Here is a 20974-nt window from a genome sequence, read left to right on the forward strand (position 1 = left end):
ACTGGTACTTAACAACAAGACAGTAAGGACACAACAAGACAGTAAGGACAATATAGAAACCTAAAAACTAACCTTAAAAATTCTAAATACAAATAAAATAATAATAATAATAAAATAAAAAAAATAAAAAATACTATCTGTACAAAGAAAGGTATAGAAGTAGGCTACTTTTAAGACATAATACTTCTAAGACACAAAAGGCCTCTTTTTCCTTTAGTTAAGTGTCAATCGTGGCCCCAAACCATAAAAGGCTTTGTGAAACTCTACTTAAAGTAGCTCTAGATCATTTAGTAGAGAATGAATATTGTAGAGAAAATTCTTAAATGCTTTTTGTGCTAGTTTTAGGTTTTACCCATGGTTTACCGTCAGGTTTTCACTCGATAGTGTCTTCACTTTACCTTCATGCGGAACGCTCTTTTGGTTCTCTATCTGACCGGATCCGTTTTCCAGTGACACACTCTATGTGTGTTTGTTTCCTACCGGACGCATGTCGTAGCTACCACCAGACAACGGGAAGAGATCTTTGATTAACGTTAATCTAACTTCAGGTGGATTTTTCCTTCCCTCAGGATGTCTCGGGGCTCTATTGAGATCCCTTTACGGGACACGGATGAGGTAAAACTCTTCTGTCTTGTAATCTTAAATTATTCTGGGATTTGAATTATCTAAGCGAAGCGCGCTGTGCTACTAGCTAGCATGAGCTAATGTTCTGATCATATGAGGGGTTCATTTAATGTCGAGTAAGTCATACGTGTGAAGGGTAACCCCCAAACCTACATGCAGGCAGTATTTGGAGCAGGATACGTAACCATGTAAACTACAGACACATTATAACTGTGTGCAGTAATATGTAAACAGGCTTTAGTGTAAGTTAGGAAGTCATTTGTTGTGATGTTCACCGATACTCTGTTCAGAAGTCCAGATATATTTTCTATTTGATCATATCTGTATCAATCTGAGCTAAACAAGCACATTTTACAACTTTTAACTACATCGTTTTATATTTCATTAAACTGAGGAAGGCATCAAAAGTAATCAAACATCTGGATCTTACTTCTTATTAAAGTGGCTGATCTGGTTATTGTGATATTTATGTACACTCAGTTGTTATTTTTTCTGTCCCTGTTTGCCTAAAGATCATAGACTGTATACAGCTATAGATGTTTCTAATATTTAGAATACCATTCATGATACAGTGTGTGGGCAGATTAAGAAACAGCACTCATTGTATCACACATGCAATTTAACAGCTCTTATGCCTCTAAAAGCACATGTAGATGGGTTTGCAACTGTGATACATGTGTATGTGCAATTTAAAAAATACCTAAAATATTGTATTTATTATTATATACGTATTTTTATTAAATCACGCTTAAAAATACTAGATCAAGATGATCAAACTATTTTTTTTTAATATTTAATTAGTAACTTTTTAATTGTATCAACAAGACAAAACAGATAGAATCAAACAGGGGCTCAGACATGTGACATGAAATAAAATTGATAATACTAAAATGAGATGATAAAACTGAAATGGGTTATTTTTTTGTGAAACCAATAGAAGATGTGTACATGCAAGAAACACCCAGACAGGAATGCCATCTTGAGAAAAAGCAGTAATGTAAATAAAGTGTCTTAATGTGCGTTAAGGAAAAAAATCATGTATGAATTCAATAATAACATTAAAAAAATACAATTTGCTACCATTAAAAAGCTGGGGCTGCAACTGTGCTACATTTGAATTTAAAGTAATGAAAAAATACCCCAAATATTTTATTTATTATTTTATATGAATATTTTTATTAAATCACACGCATAAAAAATACTAGATCAAGATGATCAAATTTCAATGGATTATTTTTTTGTGAAACCAATAGAAGAACTGTTAATGTAATAAAACACCCAGACAGGAATGCCATCTTGAGGTATAGCAGTAATGTAAATAAGTATGTAATGTATGTAATAGAAAGAATCATGTATGAATTCAATAATAACATTAGAACAAATGTATAAGTTACCCTTAAAAAGATGGGGCTGCAACTGTGATAAATTGGACTTTATAGTAATACCAAAAAATTACCAAAAATAATAATTACATGCATAAAAAAATACTAGATCAAGATGATAAAACGTAATTGCTGTATTTTATGTGAAACCAATAGAAGAAATGTTATGGGATAAAATACCCTGACAGAGGTAAAGCAGTCATGCCATAAAGTATGTTAATATATGAAAAGGAAAATCATGTATAAATCTAATAATAACAAAAAGCATTGGTAGATATCGATTTGCAACATGTTCTATAGTAACTAGGGTAATTACAGAGATAGATACTAAAGGTATGTTTGCGTTCTTGTCTCGATGGTTTATCAATTTAAATTATTTCACCTAATCCATAGTGAAATCACCCGACGTACATCCATCACACTCTACCAAGATACAGTCAGAATGAGTTCTGTGGCGTTTTGGTGTCTATTGACAGCTTGAATGAATTTACCTTGCAGGTTATTGAGCTTGACTTTGACCAGCTGCCCGAAGGAGACGAGGTCATCAGTATCCTGAAGCAGGAACACACACAGCTACACATATGGATAGCTTTGGCGGTGAGTTAATTGAGTTTCAACAGACGGTGGTTATATCTACTTCCGTAATGTTCTATTGATGAATTACACTGAAGAGATTAAACTTCATGTTTGCACTTGTTGTCTTTTTCAGTTGGAGTACTACAAGCAAGGCAAAACAGAAGACTTCGTCAAGCTTCTGGAGGCAGCTCGTATCGATGGAAACCTCGACTACAGAGACCATGAGAAGGACCAGATGACGTGTCTGGACACATTGGCAGCTTACTATGTCCAGCAAGCACGCAAAGAAAAAAACAAAGATGCCAAGAAAGAGCTCATCACGCAGGCCACGCTGCTCTACACCATGGCAGACAAGATCATCATGTATGATCAGGTAAAAACAAAGTCTGAGACAGCCTGAGTGATTCGGCTCCTTTTATGACTCCATGTGGAATAACTGTTTCATACCCTTTACCTTCTTAGAACCATCTGTTGGGGAGAGCCTGCTTCTGTCTGCTGGAAGGAGACAAAATGGACCAGGCTGACGCTCAGTTCCACTTTGTCCTGAACCAGTCCACCAACAACATCCCTGCTTTACTTGGCAAGAGAAAGATAGAGATGACATATATGTACTGCTGTAAATTAGTTACTGAACTAATGACATTGTTCTTATTCAACAGGCAAAGCTTGTATCTCCTTCAATAAGAAGGATTACAGAGGAGCTCTGGCATATTACAAAAAGGCTCTCCGGACAAACCCAGGCTGCCCAGGTAAACATGTTATCATCCTCAGAACAGAGGCCTGTGTTTCCATTGACTACAGAGACATTGTTTGCATGTAGTGTTCTTACTTTGGCCCGATCAATACAAGGTACCAATATCTTAGTTACATACATTTTGTTATGATACATCTGCAAATAGTTGTTTTGTTGTAAACAAAAACAATAAGTGGACAAAGATACCTCAAATTAGACCGATCTGAAATTTGATTCATCAATTATTACTTTTTTAATAGCTGTCAATTGTATGGTTTTTTAAATTTCAGTTAACAGAGACTGATGCATTTTCTGTTGATGGACAAATAGATAAACATATGTACATAATTGCAACTTAAAAAGCACTTATGGCTCTTTAGTTATTTTTTTTTATGTCTACCAACATTGATGCTACCATCTAAATATATCTCATGTAAGGGATAATGTAAAGTGAGCAGGTGGTTATGCAAATATGAGTCCTGATAGGCTGAGAAGGACCCTGATGTGATGCAGAGAGGTCTAGTCTCACCCTGAAGGGATTCTAACTACATGCTCACTGTACGTTATGTTGCTTATCCCTCTGATTTCATGTTTGGTAGCGGTGCAATGGCAACAGATTCTTATCAGCCGACTTGTGAGAGAAAATAAACATTAAAACAGAACATTTAAGGTGAGATAAGAAAATACTTTATTAATCCCTTTGTTGCAGGAACACAGACATAGTAGCAAAGAGTAGTACAAGAAAAATTAGGGTAGAAAAAGTAGAGTACAGGAAAAAAAAAAAGTTAAAATAAAAATAAGAGGTATATACAAATGTTGCATAAATATTTATAATTAAACAGGCAGTAAGGACATGAGATGCAGAAGTGACAGGTTGACACAGTGACATGGTGTGATTATAACAGACGGGAGAATTTATCATTAAAAACAGAGATAGATGTGGTATAGTGCAAATTGAGCTACATATTATGTGTACCAGGAAAATGCCTTACAGTATACTGTGTTATTGTCCAGTACAATGTATTATAGTTAGTATTAAATAAATAAATTAATATGGATATACAGATATGTCTGTAGATATTTCAATTCACGGTTAAGTTGAAACATCAGTTTACTAATTTGTTATAAATGACATGAAGTTGAATATTTCCACTGAAGGTAAAGTCAGACGAGGTGAAAGTGACTGTTGATATTATCTCTGCTCCTCATTGTTGAAGTTACTTTGTAGTGATCAGCACATTAAAGATGTATTTACCAGCTCTGCTATCGTTTCTTGGATTGCAGCACAGGGTCAATATTAAAATCTCTGTCATGATGTTTAGCCGACTGATTTAGGATGCAACAGGAATCTTATGTTTTTGCCAGTTTCAACAAACAGGTCCTTTTATGTGAATTGATTTGATATGAAGTGTGTGATCAGGTTGTCCCTGGTGTCACCTTTGCTTCTCAGAATAAATCACTATAGTTCAGGGGTTTTATTTAACACATTAACACAGCCAGGTGATCAGTAAGATAGGTAGTTATTGTCTTATGTATCAGGTCAGCTTCATCCCACGCTTCTGTTCATTTTATTTCTTAATACAAAAACAGATTATGAAAGGTTATTGATCACCGTTTTCTCTCTCTCTCCTTCTCCTTCTCGTGTCTCAATCCAGCCGAGGTGAGGTTGGGTATGGGTCACTGTTTCGTCAAACTCAACAAACTGGAGAAGGCTCGTCTGGCTTTCGGTCGAGCCCTGGAGCTGAACTCAAAGTGTGTTGGAGCTCTCGTTGGTTTGGCTGTTTTAGAGCTCAACAACAAGGAGGCGGACTCCATCAAGAACGGAGTGCAGCTGTTGTCGCGGGCGTACACCATCGACCCCAGCAACCCCATGGTGCTCAACCACCTCGCCAACCACTTCTTCTTCAAAAAGGTAACGTGGCCGTCACTGAAATACTGACGCAGCTCCAAAACCAGAGTCTGATCTTGATGGTATTCACTCATGTGTGTTCTCTGTTTGCTTGTTCAGGACTACAGTAAAGTGCAGCATCTGGCTCTCCACGCTTTCCACAACACAGAGGTTGAGGCCATGCAGGCTGAGAGCTGCTACCAACTAGCCCGCTCATTTCATGTGCAGGTAAGATCCTCACTGATCCTGAGCGTGTGCACTGTGTTTTTTTTCATCCTCTTATGACTGAAGCTTTACTAATATCTTGTTGTTGTTTCTTATTTTTCAGGAGGACTATGACCAAGCATTTCAGTATTACTACCAGGCCACTCAGTTTGCCTCGTCCACCTTTGTGTTGCCCTTCTTTGGCCTGGGACAGATGTATGTGTATCGAAGAGACAAGGAGAACGCGGCACAATGCTTTGAAAAAGTTTTAAAGGCTTACCCGAACAACTACGAGACTATGAAAATTCTCGGGTCTCTGTATGCGACGTCTGACGATCAAGAGAAGAGAGACATCGCCAAAGTATGTGCTCTATACAGATCATGTTATCACAGGTTTAACATATGGCATATTTGCTTGTCCGACTACTCTTGATTAGCTTGATTTGAGCGCCAAACGATCATATGTTTGATATTTAGAGATGTGCTGTCTTTGTTCTCTAGGGTCACTTGAAGAAGGTGACAGAGCAGTATCCAGATGACGTGGAGGCCTGGATCGAGTTGGCTCAAATCCTAGAGCAGACTGACATTCAAGGTGCGCTTTCTGCTTACGGCACAGCCACCCGCATCCTGCAGGAGAAGGTGCAGGCGGACGTCCCCCCTGAGATCCTCAACAACCTCGGAGCTCTTCACTTCAGACTGGGCAACCTCGGAGAAGCGAAGGTAGCCGGCTTTGCAGTACAGCTCTTTTTTGTAATGATTAAACACTAACAGATTTATTTCAGTGATGGGTCAAATCTTGTTTTCCACACAGAAATACTTTCTTGCATCTCTGGACCGAGCCAAGGCTGAAGGAGAACACGACGAGCATTACTACAACGCCATCTCTGTCACCACCTCCTACAATCTGGCCCGCCTGTACGAAGCCATGAATGAATTTCACGAAGCTGAGAAGCTGTACAAGAACATCCTGAGAGAGCATCCTAACTATGTGGACTGTAAGCGTGCAGCATTAAACAATAACAAAAAATGAGAGGAGGAAGGAGAAGGGGTTGTTCCATGGATCAAGCGCCTGATTTCTTTTCTTTCCTACAGGTTATTTGCGCCTTGGAGCGATGGCTCGTGACAAAGGAAACTTCTATGAAGCTTCTGATTGGTTCAAAGAAGCCCTGCAGATCAATCAGGTGCTTATTCTTTTATTATCATTTTTATTTTAATTACGTACAACATTACATACCTCGTGTTTAACTCTCTGTTGTTTGTTCTGTTCGGTGCAGGATCACCCGGATGCCTGGTCCCTGATTGGAAACCTTCACTTGGCCAAGCAAGAGTGGGGTCCAGGGCAGAAAAAGTTTGAGCGTATTCTGAAGCAGCCGTCCACACAGAACGACACATACTCCATGCTGGCTCTGGGGAACGTGTGGCTGCAGACTCTGCACCAGCCAACCAGAGACCGGGAAAAGGTGCAGACAAATGATCGATGTATTTTATTCTGAAAAGAATAAACCTTTGGTCGAAATCTAATGCCTAAGATAAACTAAGATGTGTAGTTTGGGACTTTTTTCTCTAGTTATTCTGCTTATATGTGAACAGGAAAGGTAGATCCCTAAATTAAATGAGGGTGTTTTTGCCTTGACAGGAAAAAAGACACCAGGATCGAGCCCTGGCGATCTACAAACAAGTCCTGCGAAATGACGCCAAGAACCTCTACGCTGCCAATGGCATCGGTCAGCTGAACTTTATCTCAAATTTTATTAGTGTTATTGTCATCTTCATGAACTCCTGAATCTTTTATGAATTATTAAACATGAATCATTTGTCTCCAGGTGCCGTCCTGGCCCATAAGGGCTACTACAGAGAGGCTCGAGACGTGTTTGCTCAGGTGAGAGAGGCCACAGCAGACATCAGTGACGTCTGGTTGAACCTGGCTCACATCTACGTGGAGCAGAAGCAGTACATCAGCGCTGTGCAGATGGTAAGAGCCTCGCTTGTGGTCTTCATTAGAAATCTTATCTGTTTTATTGTTTTTAATTTGAGTGTTTATTCTGCTCCTCAGTATGAGAACTGCCTGAAGAAGTTTTACAAATATCAGAACACGGAGGTGCTGCTGTACCTTGCGAGGGCGCTCTTCAAGTGTGGGAAACTGCAGGACTGCAAGCAGATGCTGCTGAAGGTAACACAGTTCAAGGCTTTTATTTTATTTTTATTTTTCAGTTATGTTTTGGGGCATTTCCGCCTTCATTGAATAGGAAAGCTGGAGAGAGACAGGAAATGTGGGGAGCAGAGAGTGGGGGAAGGCAATCAGCAAACAGTCGAAGCTAGGAGTCGAATTAAAAAACTTAAAAGGGCTATAGCCTCTATATAAGAGGCGCTTGTTTAGACCACTTTGCCCACAGCACCCCCAAGGCTTTTATTCTAATCGGTCAATGACTGGGGTATAACTGTCTTTCTGACATCTTCCCAAAAGGCCCGTCATGTGGCCCCCAGCGACACGGTGCTGATGTTCAACGTGGCTCTGGTGCTTCAGAGACTGGCCACCCTCGTACTGAAAGATGAGAAGAGCAACCTGAAGGCCGTGCTCAGCGCTGTCAAAGAGCTTGAACTGGCTCACAGGTAGAGCTTCTTTATTTATTCCTCCATCTCACTGTCTAATGTATCCTGCTATCCTGTGACTAATCCTGCAATTTAAATTCCATCTCTACCCCTCCTCCTCCTCCTCCTCCTCCTCTTCTTCTGCCTTCTTCTGCGACACAGGTATTTCAGCTACCTCAGCAAAGCTGGAGACAAGATGAGGTTTGATCTGGCTCTTGCTGCATCTGAGGCCAGGTCAGTTTGAATGTATTCTCTCCACAGATAACTTTACACACTGTTGTTTGTGTTTGCTTTGTTGGTATTTAAATTGTGTGCTTGTTTCTCATAGAGTGCATCCCTAGTTAAAGTAAAAAACTTCACTTCACACACTCAGGGTGCTTCTTTAAATATAACGTCAACATTTCAGTACCTCAGTCAGTTTCTCCTTGGATCACTGTGTTTAACATGAAGCCTGTGTTGGAGCAGTGTTTGCAGCAGTTTGCTCAGGTTGTTGTATCACAGGGGGTTTGTGTGTGTTGTGGGATTGCAGGCAATGCTCTGACCTGCTGAGTCAGGCTCAGTATCATGTGGCAAGAGCCAGAAAGCAGGATGAGGAGGAGAAGGAGCTCCGTGCCAAACAAGAACAAGAGAGGGACTTCCTGCGTCAGCAGATGATGAAAGAACAGGTACTTATGGGGGTGCAATCCAACAACTGTTATACTCACACTTCCATGCATCACATCTCATGATTCAAAGAGTTTCTCATTAACTGTTTGGTGTCATCCTTCAACCTGTGTAGGAAGAAAAGCGGTCCAGAGAGGTGGAGGAACAAAAGAAGCTCCTGGAGCAGAGAGCTATGTACGTGGAGAAAACCAAGAACCTGCTTAGCTTCACAGAGTCCGCAAAGGAGATGGCCAAAGAGAAGAAGAAGGGAGGCGGAGGAGGGGGACGTGTGAGTGTTAGCACTGGTTTCAAACACATCAGCAGATATCACTACCCTGAAAAAAAGTAACATTATTATCCTCTTTAATCTAAAAGCGAAGGAAAGGGGGCGACCATGATGAGTTTGTCAACGACGATTCCGATGAGGACCTGCCAGTGAGGAAGAAGAAGAAGAAGAGGGGCGGCAGTGGCAGCGAAGAGGAAGAGGGGGGTGAGGATGGAGAGAAGAAGTCACGCAAGAAGAGGAGGAGGTGAGTCTGCTGTACTGTGGTTTATGTTGACAACTGAATGAGACGCATCAGATGCTCAAAGCGTGTGTTGTATTTCAGACCTGCTAAAGGAGGAGGAGATGATGACAGTGATGATGAGGAAGGAGGGTCTCGACCCAAGAAGCAGCGTAGACCTAAAGAACGGAAGAGGATTGAAAAGGTTCTTATATGGATGTTTATTCTGAATCATATTTCAGAGCCCTGTTTCTTCAAATCTAATATCTTTCTTTTATTTCAGGCTCAGCCCGAGCGCCTGCCACCGTCTCTCAAAGGAAAGATCAAATCGAAGGCCATCATCTCTTCTTCGGACTCCTCTTCTGATGAGGATGGACTGAAAATAGCTGAAGACAGGTAAAAACATGCGTTCAAGAGAATGTGTGCAAAAAAAGTGTTGAGTAAAATCAGCAGACACCTGATGAGTGATTTTCTCCCACACAGACAACAAAGAGACAGCGGTTCAGGATCTGACAACGATGGCGCTCACAGGAAGCGCATCGCCTCGGACAGCGACTCAGATGCAGGAAGAAGGAATCCGTCCGGCAGCGAGGCAGGCAGCCCTCGTCGCTCTGCGGGCTCAGAGGATGACGAATCCGGCAGTGACCGTCCAGTGAAGAAGAGGAGGCCGCAGCGGCAGTCCGACTCGGAGCAGTCGGACAACGAGAGCAAGAGGAGTCGTTCGGGGTCAGATGACGGGTCCCGACCTGGTTCTCCGGCAGCGCGGTCAGACCGAGGATCAGAGCCAGCATCTGACGCGGGGTCGGACAACGAGGGCTCCCCGCGCCGCCAGAGCGGCTCTGAACCAGAGGCATCAAACAATGATGACAGCGATTAAATCTTAACTCCTCCCCCTCAGAGACTTGTCCCATGTCATGTTGAGAAAATCTCCACATCTACATCTTTTTATTGTTTTCTATTACAAGCAGGGATTTCTGTCCGTATGATCTCTTTGAATTAGCCTAGAGAAGTGTAGTCTCACGTCTTACCAGAGATGTCTTTTCACAGATGCTGTGCTTTGTTTAAAATGATTTAAAGACGGATGAGATACTTTCAATTCTGATAAAAAGGTGAGAACATCTTTTTTTTCTTTTTTATCTCAGAAGGTCAGACACGACACTGACCTGGAAATGGAAAGATGTGTCAACATGATGTCAAATAAAAAGAGATAAAGAACGGCATGTTTTTTTTTTTTATTAAACTAACACTGAGGCAGTAGAAAATACTACTACTAATAAAACACTTTTATTTATACGCGCCTTTCAAAACACACAAGGTCCGTTACAAGGATGAGTTAAAAAAGAACAACATTGTGAAACTTAGTTTGACAGAATGAACAAGATAAGAAACAGTGCAGATGATTCCTGTGATCCAAGTCAGGGGTTCCCAAAGTGGGGGTCGTGAGACACAAATGGAGGTCATGAGATAACTTCCAGAATGTTTGTTTTTTTTAAGTTATCTAAAATAGTACATTAAACCCATTATAGTAAAACAAGTATCGATAAAAATAGAAGCTAACCTTGAAATAAATCCTTGAAAATAGAAAATGTAATGAGTTTTCTGCCTTCATTTTTGCCAGATGACTCCTAACTTTAGAGTTAGTGAACAGTTAATTATCAAAAGCACCAGTAGGTTAATTTATGAAGGCAAAGGAAACACAGCCACATGCTCATATAAGTAGGGTCATTTTCTGCAGACCAGCTAAACGAAGCCACATTAAATCACTTTGAGGGACACTGGGGGTCACGAATCATGTTTGGGGGCTACGAGCTGAAAGTTTGGGAACCCCTGATCTAAGTGAATATGCCGGTTTAAGAAGATGATTTGAGACTGGATTTGAAAATATAGATAGGGTCAATGTTATGGATGTCTGGCAGGAGGGAGTTCCAGATGCAGGAGGCAGACTGGCTGAAGGCTCTAGACCCCATGGTGTGTGTCAAGCGGGCAGCTGGTATAGTGAGGTGAATGGAAGACGAACTTCAGAAAGGTATGGCTGTTCATTTAGCTTTGTTTGCTGGCGTTTATCACAACCTCACCTAACCAGAAATGTCACAATAATTAAGCTGAGACAGGAAGTGAAAGTTGAAGCATGTGCTGTTCCACCTCAGCCGTTAAATCATCACAGTGTGTCCTGAAATTATGAGATTAAGATCAATTGTTAAATAAGGTTATGGCCCTTCAAGTTTGATTTTAAAGATTTTTGTTTGATATAGAGAACTTTTTTTTTTACCTAGCATTTTGTGCTTATGTAGGAATGTAAATACAACACTTGCACAAAGCTATATCAAGGGTTTTACCTCTACTCTAGGACTTTAATGGTCTGTGGTCAGGTTTAAACTACTTACTCTCCAGACATTCACATGAAGCTAAGCTGATTTTCTGATATAATTATTGAAGCCCTGCTAACCTGGCTAATGTTAAATTTAAGACCATAATCAAGTGTGCAAATGCAGGCTGGTTATTGTTAGTTCCATTTCAGAAATGTAGATTGTCAGCCAACTTGTCAGGATATAGAGGCTTTTGTCAAGACTAAGTAATTTGTCCCATAATCTCAGAATTTTGAAAGAAATGTAAATTTAGTTTTTTAGATGGCATACAGAAGTATTAAAGCATTTATGATTGAGCCAAAATACAAATTCAGAGAAAAGAATCCACAGGACAAGAAGATAAACCGTTAAACTTTATTCGAGGTTGCTCTGTAGTTGTACACTGGACTTGCTGCACTTAAACATAACAGTGACACTCCAAGAGAAGGTGAAGGTGTACACATACAGCGCATACTTTTTGTATAATTTCATGAGGATAATAAAAGACCATTTAAAAACTTGACAAATATGGCAAACAGACATAAAATCTCCACATGTAGTGGTGAATAACTGTAGCACAGGAAACTAAGCTTTGGCTGTCTCCAAGTTAAAATCGAGACATTCAAGTATAGTCCGAGATACGTTAGAGGTATATCCATATGAATTGATAAATTAAAAAAAGGCCACACAGATTCAATCCTAACAGCACAAAAGTTTCTACATAAAAAAGCTCTTGATTCATTTAACTCAATGCAGGTAACTGAAACCACACTGCAATCAAAAACAGGCCATTATTGTTAGACATCATATCAAGGTTGTTATGAAGGTTCAAACAACATGGTGGTCTGCTTTCATGGGCAAGAAAACCGCAACTTAAAGATTGTTTCAACAAATCAAGGAAAGAGTGTCTTACTATTGCAACGACTCATGATGTAGAGCAAAGTGCATCTAAAAACTGATAAACAAATGCTGATAAAAATCAGAGACGAGGCTCTTTGCAATACTTTAGAGCCTTTTCTCTTTTTGTAAACAGTTTTTAAGTTAATGGCAGCACTTGGTGACTCCTACCAGATGTAAAAGGTGACACAATGGGTCAAGTTTCCGTGCTGGTACAGTTTCCTGCACAATACTGCCTACTGTCTAAGAAAACAAAACCCAATATGATTGAAATGTATAAAACACCTGCTGTGTGACATCAAATAGGATTGAGAATTAGAAAGTAAAGCATAAATAATAGGATGGTGATGCTGGCTTGATTTGGCAAAACCTTTCAAATAGGAATGAATTGTAACAGTGGTTGAAAAATATTCATAAACAAGAAAGCAAGGGAGTATTTTTTTTTAGGACATTGGAAGGCAAAGGGACACAAAGAAAAAAATCACAAGTAAAAAAAAAAAAAAAAAGGAGAAGAAAAGAATCATTGCATCCTGATAACACATGGCTTGGGCCTGTCCCTTAGTAATCTTCACCATCTGACTCCTCCTCCTCTGCCGTCTCCAGCCAGGTCAGCCACTGGTTCACCTGCAGGGTGACGCAAAAACTTCCATTAGAACATTTACTTTGGACGCAATACATTAGTTTATTGTCTTACTCAAAACTTTAAATGAAGCTTAGAGATGTGGTAATTTAACACTTTGATTATATTTAATTGTATACCCATTCAAAAACATGATTTTAAAACAAGGGGCAAAAGCCTTTAAAACTAAAAGCCCCCAGAATTCCTTCTGCTTATTATCAATGCAAGAAGTTTCCAGCTGCAATTCATTGTCTAGGAGTGATACAAGTATGTGCATATAATTACCTGAAATAATGCTTTTCCCTTCCCTGGATACTCCTGGGTGACATCTTCTTTCCATGAAAGGAAGGCTTCTTCTTCAATTATTTCCATGTCATAGAAGTGGACAAAGTAGCGCAGCAACATGCCTGAAAAAAGGAGAGCAACTGTTCAGCCTCTGCACCACACCTGCGCTGACTTGGACTAAAAGCTGCAGTGAGTAAAAAAAAAAAAAAAAGTGTGTGCTCACCTTTAGGGAAACCCTTTGCATTGCAGTGGACCTGCAGGGCATACAGCCCACCCACTTGCAGGTTGATGTGTTCATGGAGGAACTTCTGCATCACTGGCTTGAAAGACAGCAGCAGCTTCTTCTCGTCGTCCAGCTGCTCTTTGCTGGGTGCTGCAAGCTGCTCCTCGTCATCGTCAGGGTTGATCTCATAGGCAATATACTGCAAGAAGCTGGAAGAGAAGAACATCCAAATACTGTAAACACTTTTGGAATTCAATTTATGGTTTGCAGTCAGATTAACCCAAAACACATTGGCTTACAGAACAAATGTGCTGTGTAGTACCTGGTCATAAGGATGTTGACAAAGCCTTTGTCAGTGTGCAGTTTAGGAGAGATGTTGTCTTTAATCCACTTGTATATGGACTGTGGAGAGGGATCAACTTTAATCTGCTTCAGCAGCTCTTTTTCCAGTTTCATGAGTGGGAACAAAAAGCTGAGACCTTTGCCCTCCAGAATCTCCAGCATCCTGTCTTTGTTCTGGTCGATTTCTACATGAGGAAGGAAAACATTATTGTAAGTAGGAGCAAAAGGCTGACGCGTACATATTATACCGTCCAGGTTGTGTTTGGACCTACCAGGGAGCATCTTCTGCATGTTGACCGTGCTCTGCTGGAACAGGTCAGTCAGCCACTCGCGGTCCTTCAGTTTGACCATTTGCTGCAGGCAGAGCAGGAACAGCGGGAAATGTGTGCCGTTCTCTAGCTGGTGGGCCAAATCTGAAATGCTGACCAGGTCTGCGACAACCGCACGTGCTGCAAACTGGGCCAGGTAGGACTTCACCAGAGGGACTTCCTCCTCAATCTTCGGGCACAGGTCCAGAACACTCAAATAGGCCTAGTGAAAAAAACAACAAGATTGTTAGAGCAAAACAAAGGCCCCCTTTTCATCCATTGCCGACTTACATTCTGATTAAAGACTGGAGGGGTTATACACTGACCTGCATGAGGTTTTCACTACTGACAAGGCCTTCTGTGCAGAGTGTGTGGATCAGGGTGCTTGTTTCCTCCTTATCTTCATCTGAGCGATCAAGGGAATAGACCACCATCTTGTTCAGCATCTCAGACGAGAAGTGTTTTGGGGCCTTCATCTCTCTCACGGCGTTCACTGCCTCGTCGATGTTCTTGTTGTTCAGGTAATCTGCGACCACTGTCTTCTACAAGGGGAAAGATGGTTACACATTGCATTGTCCACTGCATACTGGGCATGACAGAAGCAGAATGAGAGACACTTACTGTCATTTTGCGCAGCTCTTCCTTGGTGGGAGGAGCCTTTTTGTTTGACTTGGCAGGTTTTTCCTGAATAGGTGGAGGATTGATTTTCAGGCCAAGCTGTGGAGACTGAACAAGGAAGGCCAAATTAATACGCGTTCACAGGAACCTGTTATTACCATCAGCACATTTGTCTTTCACATGAATGTGTTACCTGTCCTAGTGGGGAACCTTGGGCACTTGGAGGAATCATGGTCATCTGTGGCTGCAGCTTCGGCCCTTGTTTCTTACTCAAAATGAAAGACTGTGCTGGTCTCAGACTGATCTGGAGGGGAGAAGACAAGGATTTTTAAAATAATACCACACATGTTTCTTGACTTAAGATTTTAACATAACATAATCCAACAGTATGATCTAGTTAAATGCAACCCAAATATATAATCATATAGGGCAAAACATTTTTCTCAGAAGCTGTACCTCATCAGCATTGACCTTCCCTTTCTTGTTGAATCGTGGAGCCATATCCTTGGTCTGCATCTGCATTTGCATCTGCACTGCGTGATTCTGTTTGTGACTGAAAACTGGAGAGTTCTGCCCCTTTAAAAAGAGAATTCATAGACTCAGTTATGAACATCAAATCACAAATACAATGTAGCGTACAATCACACAGATGATGTTTAGCATGTACCTGGTTTGGTTTGATATACGGCTTGCTTCCTGCTTCAAACTGAGGTTGATGTGCACCATTACCGTTCACAGTGTGACCGTTGTAGTGGGGGTTAGTGCGATGACGTCCCATGGTGGGGGAGTAGTGGTCTTGAATGACTCCTGGACCTGTACCTATGCCACACCCTATCAACAACAAAACCATAAACTCTTAACCATTGCTACAAAGGACAGATTTTTTCAAATCTGCTGTGCATCTTTCTGTTATTGAATGTATGGAGGGCTGTAACATACCAGGCATTTGTCCAAACATATCAGCCAATCCACCAAGAGTTTCTCTGTCAAACTTAATCTTTGTCGTCAGGAAAGAGGGGTTCTCCATGAAGAATTCATGCCTCATTCCATCATTTGATTGCGGAATAAAAACTCCCAAATCCTGCAATGTAAAGCCAAAGTGTGAGAATAATGTTTGTCTGAGGCCTATGGAGAACTGTGAATCAAGTGTTGACGTAGACATACCTTCACTGCATCCTGACGGATTTGATTGATGGTCTTTGGTCCGTTGTCCACTTGAGCTTTGCGAGGCGCCCAGTTGTTTTCTCGTAGCTCCACTGTGTTCTGCAGCAGGAATCGAATCCTCGCTGGCAGTTCCATGTTGACTGTTAAGGACTTCATACGGCCAAAGTATTGATTCATCAAGGACTGGAAGGAGAAAGTATGTTATTATCCTGAACTCTGAACTCTGGAGTTTAAACAAATATAGGATTATTATGTTTTACTCACCCTAGCCCTTTCATGATCAAGTTTAGGCCCGATGGTTCTCATTATCTGACAGAGGCATTCCAGATCTTCACCGATATCCTTAAGCTGGACGCTCTTCTTTTTATCCAGCAGCTAAAAAAAGAAGATAAAAACAGCACATTCAATACAATCCTGACAAACACTGAGATGGGCAATCAAATCTGACTTTAAGAGTGAGTTCATGATTTCAGCCAACCACACATACACGATTCAACAACTTACTGTTTTGATGCACTTATGAAGGATAGATTCGTGGATGAGGCTGAGTTTTCCAAGTTCCCCAATGAATTTGATGTTGCCCAGCATCTTGATCTTTGCAATAGCACGCTGCTCTTCCTCCTCAGGTGTGAGTGGGCTGTCATTTTTCTCAAAGACTGGAGAAGAGAGAAAACATGAAAATGAGAGATGATCTTATTGAGATATGACCACAGGGCTTTGGGAAATTACCATAAATATTTCATGTTTTTCTTACTTTCGACATTTTTGGAACGGTTCTCAAACTCATCCTGAAGCTTAGAAATCAAAAGCCTTTTGAAGGTCTGTAAGAAGAATGCGTTTAAAATTCAGAATAAAAATCAAAGAAACCAGTAAAATGAGACTGCATTATTTTTTTACAAATCCAATTGTAGTTTTGTTTCAACTTACAGTAGTTGGCTTTTGTGTTGACTGATTTTCTGTTGATGGGCCTTCAAAGTTTGGGGCATCCTCTGCCAAGCGTTGACATAGTTGAGCGTACAACTGGCTGTACTTGGGCTCTTCAAGGGCTTTGTCGACAATCTGAAGTAAAAGTAATTTAAATTATAAACAAAGTGCCTTTTCGGATATTGTTAATCACAAAAGAATAAAGTGTATGGGAAGTAAAAAGAAAATACTCACCAAAAGGATGATTCCTTTTAGGACAACTTTAGAATCTAAACCCACGTTGAGGAGCTCCAGGCATAGTTTGTCAAATTTCTCAGGAGTGAGCTTGTTGAGGATGCTGATGGAGAAGGAAAACATTTAGTAAAAAATATAAACTTATCCTATGTCTTTGTATACTCACCAATTTCTACATTAATACTCATTAATGTCTGAGACTGAAGTAAATAGGGAATCAAATTGTAACTTACCCTCTCACTTTTCTGAAGATAGAATCATTTTGCCCTTTCTCAATGAGGGAGCTCGCCTCTCGTCTAGTGCTTCGAGAAGGTACCCATCTCTGAACGCCAGGACCTGGGGTTTTCCCCAGGAACTCGCTGCAATGAACGCAAAACAGCAAATGTTACAATAAAGAAACATTTAGGACCTCACAGTTTAGCTCTGCATGGAGCCTTTATCCAAATCTCACCTGAAGCTAGCAGACGCAAAAAAGCCCTTTATTATTAATCATAAAGTATCTGCTGCTTCCCTGCAGTAATTCAGATCTGATAAACTGCCTTGACATTTCTGTATTATCATTGTTTCATACATAATTTAATTGACTATTCAGGTTTTTTGTACGGTGCAGCAAGCTGACTTACTAGGAGTTCATTCTTTTGAGACAGAAATACATTGATGGGGTTTCTACCTAAAGATTAATAAGTGTGAGCAGTACAAGACATCTATTTATATGTTGCCAACACTTGAATCAAAATATTGAAAAGGTCAACCCTTGAAGTGAGCAGTAGGTCATGAAATAAAAAAAATAAAAAAATCTAGTATCCATTATCAAATTAAGAAGCTCCACATATATAATTGAAGCTACAAGGATAAAGATGTCGTATTTCCCAATTAGATTGCCAAATGAAGCCCTAAATATATTTAAATGGGGATGCAATTAGTCCAGTGATGGCACATGGATTAAATATGCAATAAAGACTAACAACTACTCGTTCCATGTAAAAGGAAAGGTCTTAAAATCACCTGTTGCCGACAGTCTTGGGATAGTGCTGAGGTGCACCCCCACCTCCTCCCCCTACACTGTGATTTAAAAAAAGGAAAAAGGTTTTAACTTAACAAAAGTGACCGTACCCATGCGTTAAGTGGGCTGTTAAGAGCAAGTGAGGGGGGGTTCTCAATACACGTAGGCAATAAGTGCTATGGTAATGTGTGAAATACCTGAAACGAGAAGGACCCCCTTGTGCGACGACACTCTCCACTTTGGCGGCTGGACTAATAATATCTGAAAAGAATAAGTTTCAGGGGTAGGGCAGGAAAAGCGACCTGGAAATGGAGACAGACACAGAAACAGAAATTAGATTAAAGATTCAGGAAAGGTTTATTGCAAAGTGAGCTCGCAAACAAGGAAGTTGACCTGGTGAATGGAACACTGGTACTTAAGACAGTGAGGACAATATATAAACCTAAACACAACAATCAGTTTCTGGAGGTTTAAATTGCTGGGGTCAAATTGACCCCACGGATAAAAGATGTTCTTAAATTTGAGGGTAACAGGAGGGTTAAACAAAATCTGTTCTGTCACATTTCCCACTAAATGAACAGGAAGCATTTTATGAGGGTAGTGATAATTTTCGACCTTTCATTCCACAATCTGACCTTTTGATCAGCTTGATATTTAAAACTAATTATAGGGAATCACAATTTTACCTACCTGGATCATGAGACTACTCTTTTTCATCTCAATTCACCAATTTGACTGCCTCTATCACAGCTCATAATTTCGAGTTAGATATATGAAAATGTTTGTTCGATACATCATTCCATAACTTTGAACTCTCAATCTAATAATTTAGTCTCTTCAAAAATGTCTCTATATCTTCAGTTTCTCTTTTGGCATTGATGAAACCCAAAAAGTCTAAACAAAATCTGTACAAAGAAAGGTATGGAAGTACATATACACGATAATCTCTTTGGCCGACGGTTACAGATGATAGCAAACACACACCAGACGACGATCAAGCACACTAACAGAATATCTGACACACAGGTTGTGTGTTTTCTTAATTTTGAGCGATTCGGACCAAATTACAGAGCACACGAGAGCCTACCTTACACGTGTCCGTAAAAGTGAATGCGACACTGGGGTGGTGCTAGCACGGCATGCTAATGTGCTAACAGATTACGTTCGTCTGAGACTGTTTCTCAATCGCTTTGTTTTTGTGTTTCCCTTTTCCTTAACCCAACCCTGAGCCCCTCACTTCGAGAGAATCTGAAGGGGGTGGGAAAAAAATCCACGTAAACTCGAATAACCCAAGTTACCTAAACCTGACCTGACCCAAATAACTGAGGGTAGCGCTGTAACACGGATTATATGACAGCCGATCCCGGAAAATATCTAGATAACATGTGCCCCGGCTAAAAAGCAGACGCTTGTGAAGTTTCAAATCGAGTCATGGAAGGTTTTTTTGATTTAATTAAAAATAATCTAATGGAATCTTGTTGGAAGGTACAATAATAGGTTATCGGAAAAAGCTCATAATGTCAAAACTATGGGATCTTGCATTATAACAGTTATCTATAAGCAATGATACACCTAAAACAGTTTTATTGTGTATGAAAAGGAGCTGATTCTGACAAACTAAACACCCATCAGCTGATTTCATGAGGTCTTTGTTCAGACACCGGATGTCCAAACACAGCGACATCTTGAGGGGTTTTGTTCTCCAGGCCGCCGGTAAGCTAACAGCTAACAAGGCCAGATTTGTCCAACATGTTACCAGGTTTGTTTAACTGGATTTATCCACAACATCAGCTGAGGTTACACCTGAATATCTTCACCTGTGTCACAAAAACATCATCGACCTACTGAGAGTGATTAAAACCACACCGGGTTGGGTTAGCTAACGTTAGCTTAGACAAGGAAAACACCGAAATACCTTACCTTTACAAAAGGAACGTCAGCTTAGTGGTTGTCTCGACGACAAAGAAATAAAAAATAAAGGAAAATAGAAAGAACGAATGTCGTGTAGAAACCTCGAAGGCTTTTTTTAAATGTAGGTGAAACACGACGGCTTAGCTGTGGAGGCTGCCGGCTTCAGCGAAGAAAGAATGCTGACTGTTCGGCTACGTCATGCGGAAGCCGCCTTTTGTTTGCGGGCTGACGTCATCGTCCCACCTTGTCGACGTCGCGCACAGAAAATAAATCCTGATTATTTCGCAATCCTCTGAACAACATGTCAGCCATTACACCCTGATGGCTCACCTCCTACGCGAATATGCTACAAATCTAGTGTAAAGCATTTATTATTCATATAGTTTACAGGGTTGTTTCCCACGCGTCCTGGAAAAACTGGAAAACCTGGAAAACAGTTGACCAGTTTTCCAATACTGGAAAACACATGGAAAATGGGAGAAAAAGTAAAATGTCCTGGAAAATCACTGATTGTCCTGGAAAATGATTCCAACATGACTGTGTGCGATCTAACAAAGTTAAAAAAACACATCCCTATTCAACATTTGTGGCCATTTTTGCCATTCAGATCTATTTAGGTCAATTTATGCACTGATCCTCTTCTTCTTCTTCTTCTTCTTCTTCTTCTTCTTCTTCTTCTTCTTCTTCTTTATTTATTTATTTATTTATTTCAGTAAGGCAGCTTCCAGAGTCCTTTGCTGGCTCTTGTATTTTAATTAGCTAATTTTATATTTTTTGAGAAAAGAGAAAGCTGATATGAGAGTTGCCCATCATTGTTACTTGGTTGCACTAATAAAGTGAAGTGCTGTACACCTGCGGTTGCATTATTCTATAATCAATTTGCCATAATTTTTAAGCATGTAAGAGATGATTTCATCGATAGCCATAGACTGCATGTCTTCAATGTAGACTTCCACTGAG

The 20974-nt window shown here is 40.4% G+C and overlaps 2 protein-coding genes across 3 annotated transcripts; one reads left to right on the forward strand and one right to left on the reverse strand.

Moving 5' to 3' along the window:
• The first annotated feature begins 436 nt into the window (after positions 1-436).
• On the forward strand, positions 437-10361 carry ctr9 (CTR9 homolog, Paf1/RNA polymerase II complex component). Its single transcript, XM_034680117.1, has 23 exons — positions 437-615; positions 2505-2603; positions 2716-2955; positions 3045-3162; positions 3242-3331; positions 4971-5227; positions 5324-5431; positions 5532-5768; positions 5909-6127; positions 6219-6402; positions 6500-6588; positions 6682-6867; positions 7044-7131; positions 7231-7379; positions 7461-7577; positions 7872-8017; positions 8159-8230; positions 8526-8661; positions 8775-8927; positions 9014-9168; positions 9247-9346; positions 9425-9537; positions 9625-10361. The coding sequence occupies exons 1-23, from the start codon at positions 571-573 to the stop codon at positions 10016-10018; spliced, it is 3495 nt and encodes a 1164-aa protein (XP_034536008.1). The 5' UTR covers positions 437-570; the 3' UTR covers positions 10019-10361.
• Positions 10362-11847: 1486 nt separating this feature from the next.
• eif4g2a (eukaryotic translation initiation factor 4, gamma 2a) lies at positions 11848-20208 on the reverse strand. Of its 2 annotated transcripts, XM_034680118.1 has the most exons (21): positions 20024-20208; positions 18301-18405; positions 18106-18162; positions 17334-17459; positions 17101-17203; positions 16870-17001; positions 16697-16763; positions 16447-16598; positions 16207-16317; positions 15943-16125; positions 15718-15859; positions 15446-15609; positions 15235-15354; positions 14972-15082; positions 14782-14886; positions 14487-14702; positions 14125-14383; positions 13833-14037; positions 13511-13719; positions 13288-13409; positions 11848-13007 (listed from the first exon to the last, which is right to left on the reverse strand). In XM_034680118.1, exons 8-21 carry the CDS (start codon positions 16528-16530, stop codon positions 12942-12944), a joined length of 2097 nt encoding a protein of 698 aa, XP_034536009.1. In that variant the 5' UTR covers positions 16531-16598; positions 16697-16763; positions 16870-17001; positions 17101-17203; positions 17334-17459; positions 18106-18162; positions 18301-18405; positions 20024-20208; the 3' UTR covers positions 11848-12941. The 2 variants fall into 2 exon arrangements, with proteins under 2 accessions (XP_034536009.1, XP_034536011.1); XM_034680120.1 differs by lacking the exon at positions 18106-18162.
• Between the last annotated feature and the right edge of the window lie 766 nt (positions 20209-20974).

Source organism: Notolabrus celidotus, chromosome 3, assembly GCF_009762535.1.
Source record: "Notolabrus celidotus isolate fNotCel1 chromosome 3, fNotCel1.pri, whole genome shotgun sequence".
NCBI lineage: Eukaryota > Metazoa > Chordata > Actinopteri > Labriformes > Labridae > Notolabrus > Notolabrus celidotus.

Coding starts and splice junctions, on each gene's coding strand:
- eif4g2a (XM_034680120.1), bottom strand. CDS start 16,530: ATGCTGGGCAACATCAAATTCATTGGGGAACTTGGAAAACTCAGCCTC. Junction 16,318..16,446: donor TTCATAAGTGCATCAAAACA/GTAAGTTGTTGA, acceptor TTCTTTTTTTAG/CTGCTGGATAAAAAGAAGAG. Junction 13,008..13,287: donor AGGGAAAAGCATTATTTCAG/GTAATTATATGC, acceptor GTCACCCTGCAG/GTGAACCAGTGGCTGACCTG.
- ctr9 (XM_034680117.1), top strand. CDS start 571: ATGTCTCGGGGCTCTATTGAGATCCCTTTACGGGACACGGATGAG. Junction 616..2,504: donor CTTTACGGGACACGGATGAG/GTAAAACTCTTC, acceptor TTTACCTTGCAG/GTTATTGAGCTTGACTTTGA. Junction 7,578..7,871: donor GCAAGCAGATGCTGCTGAAG/GTAACACAGTTC, acceptor TCTTCCCAAAAG/GCCCGTCATGTGGCCCCCAG.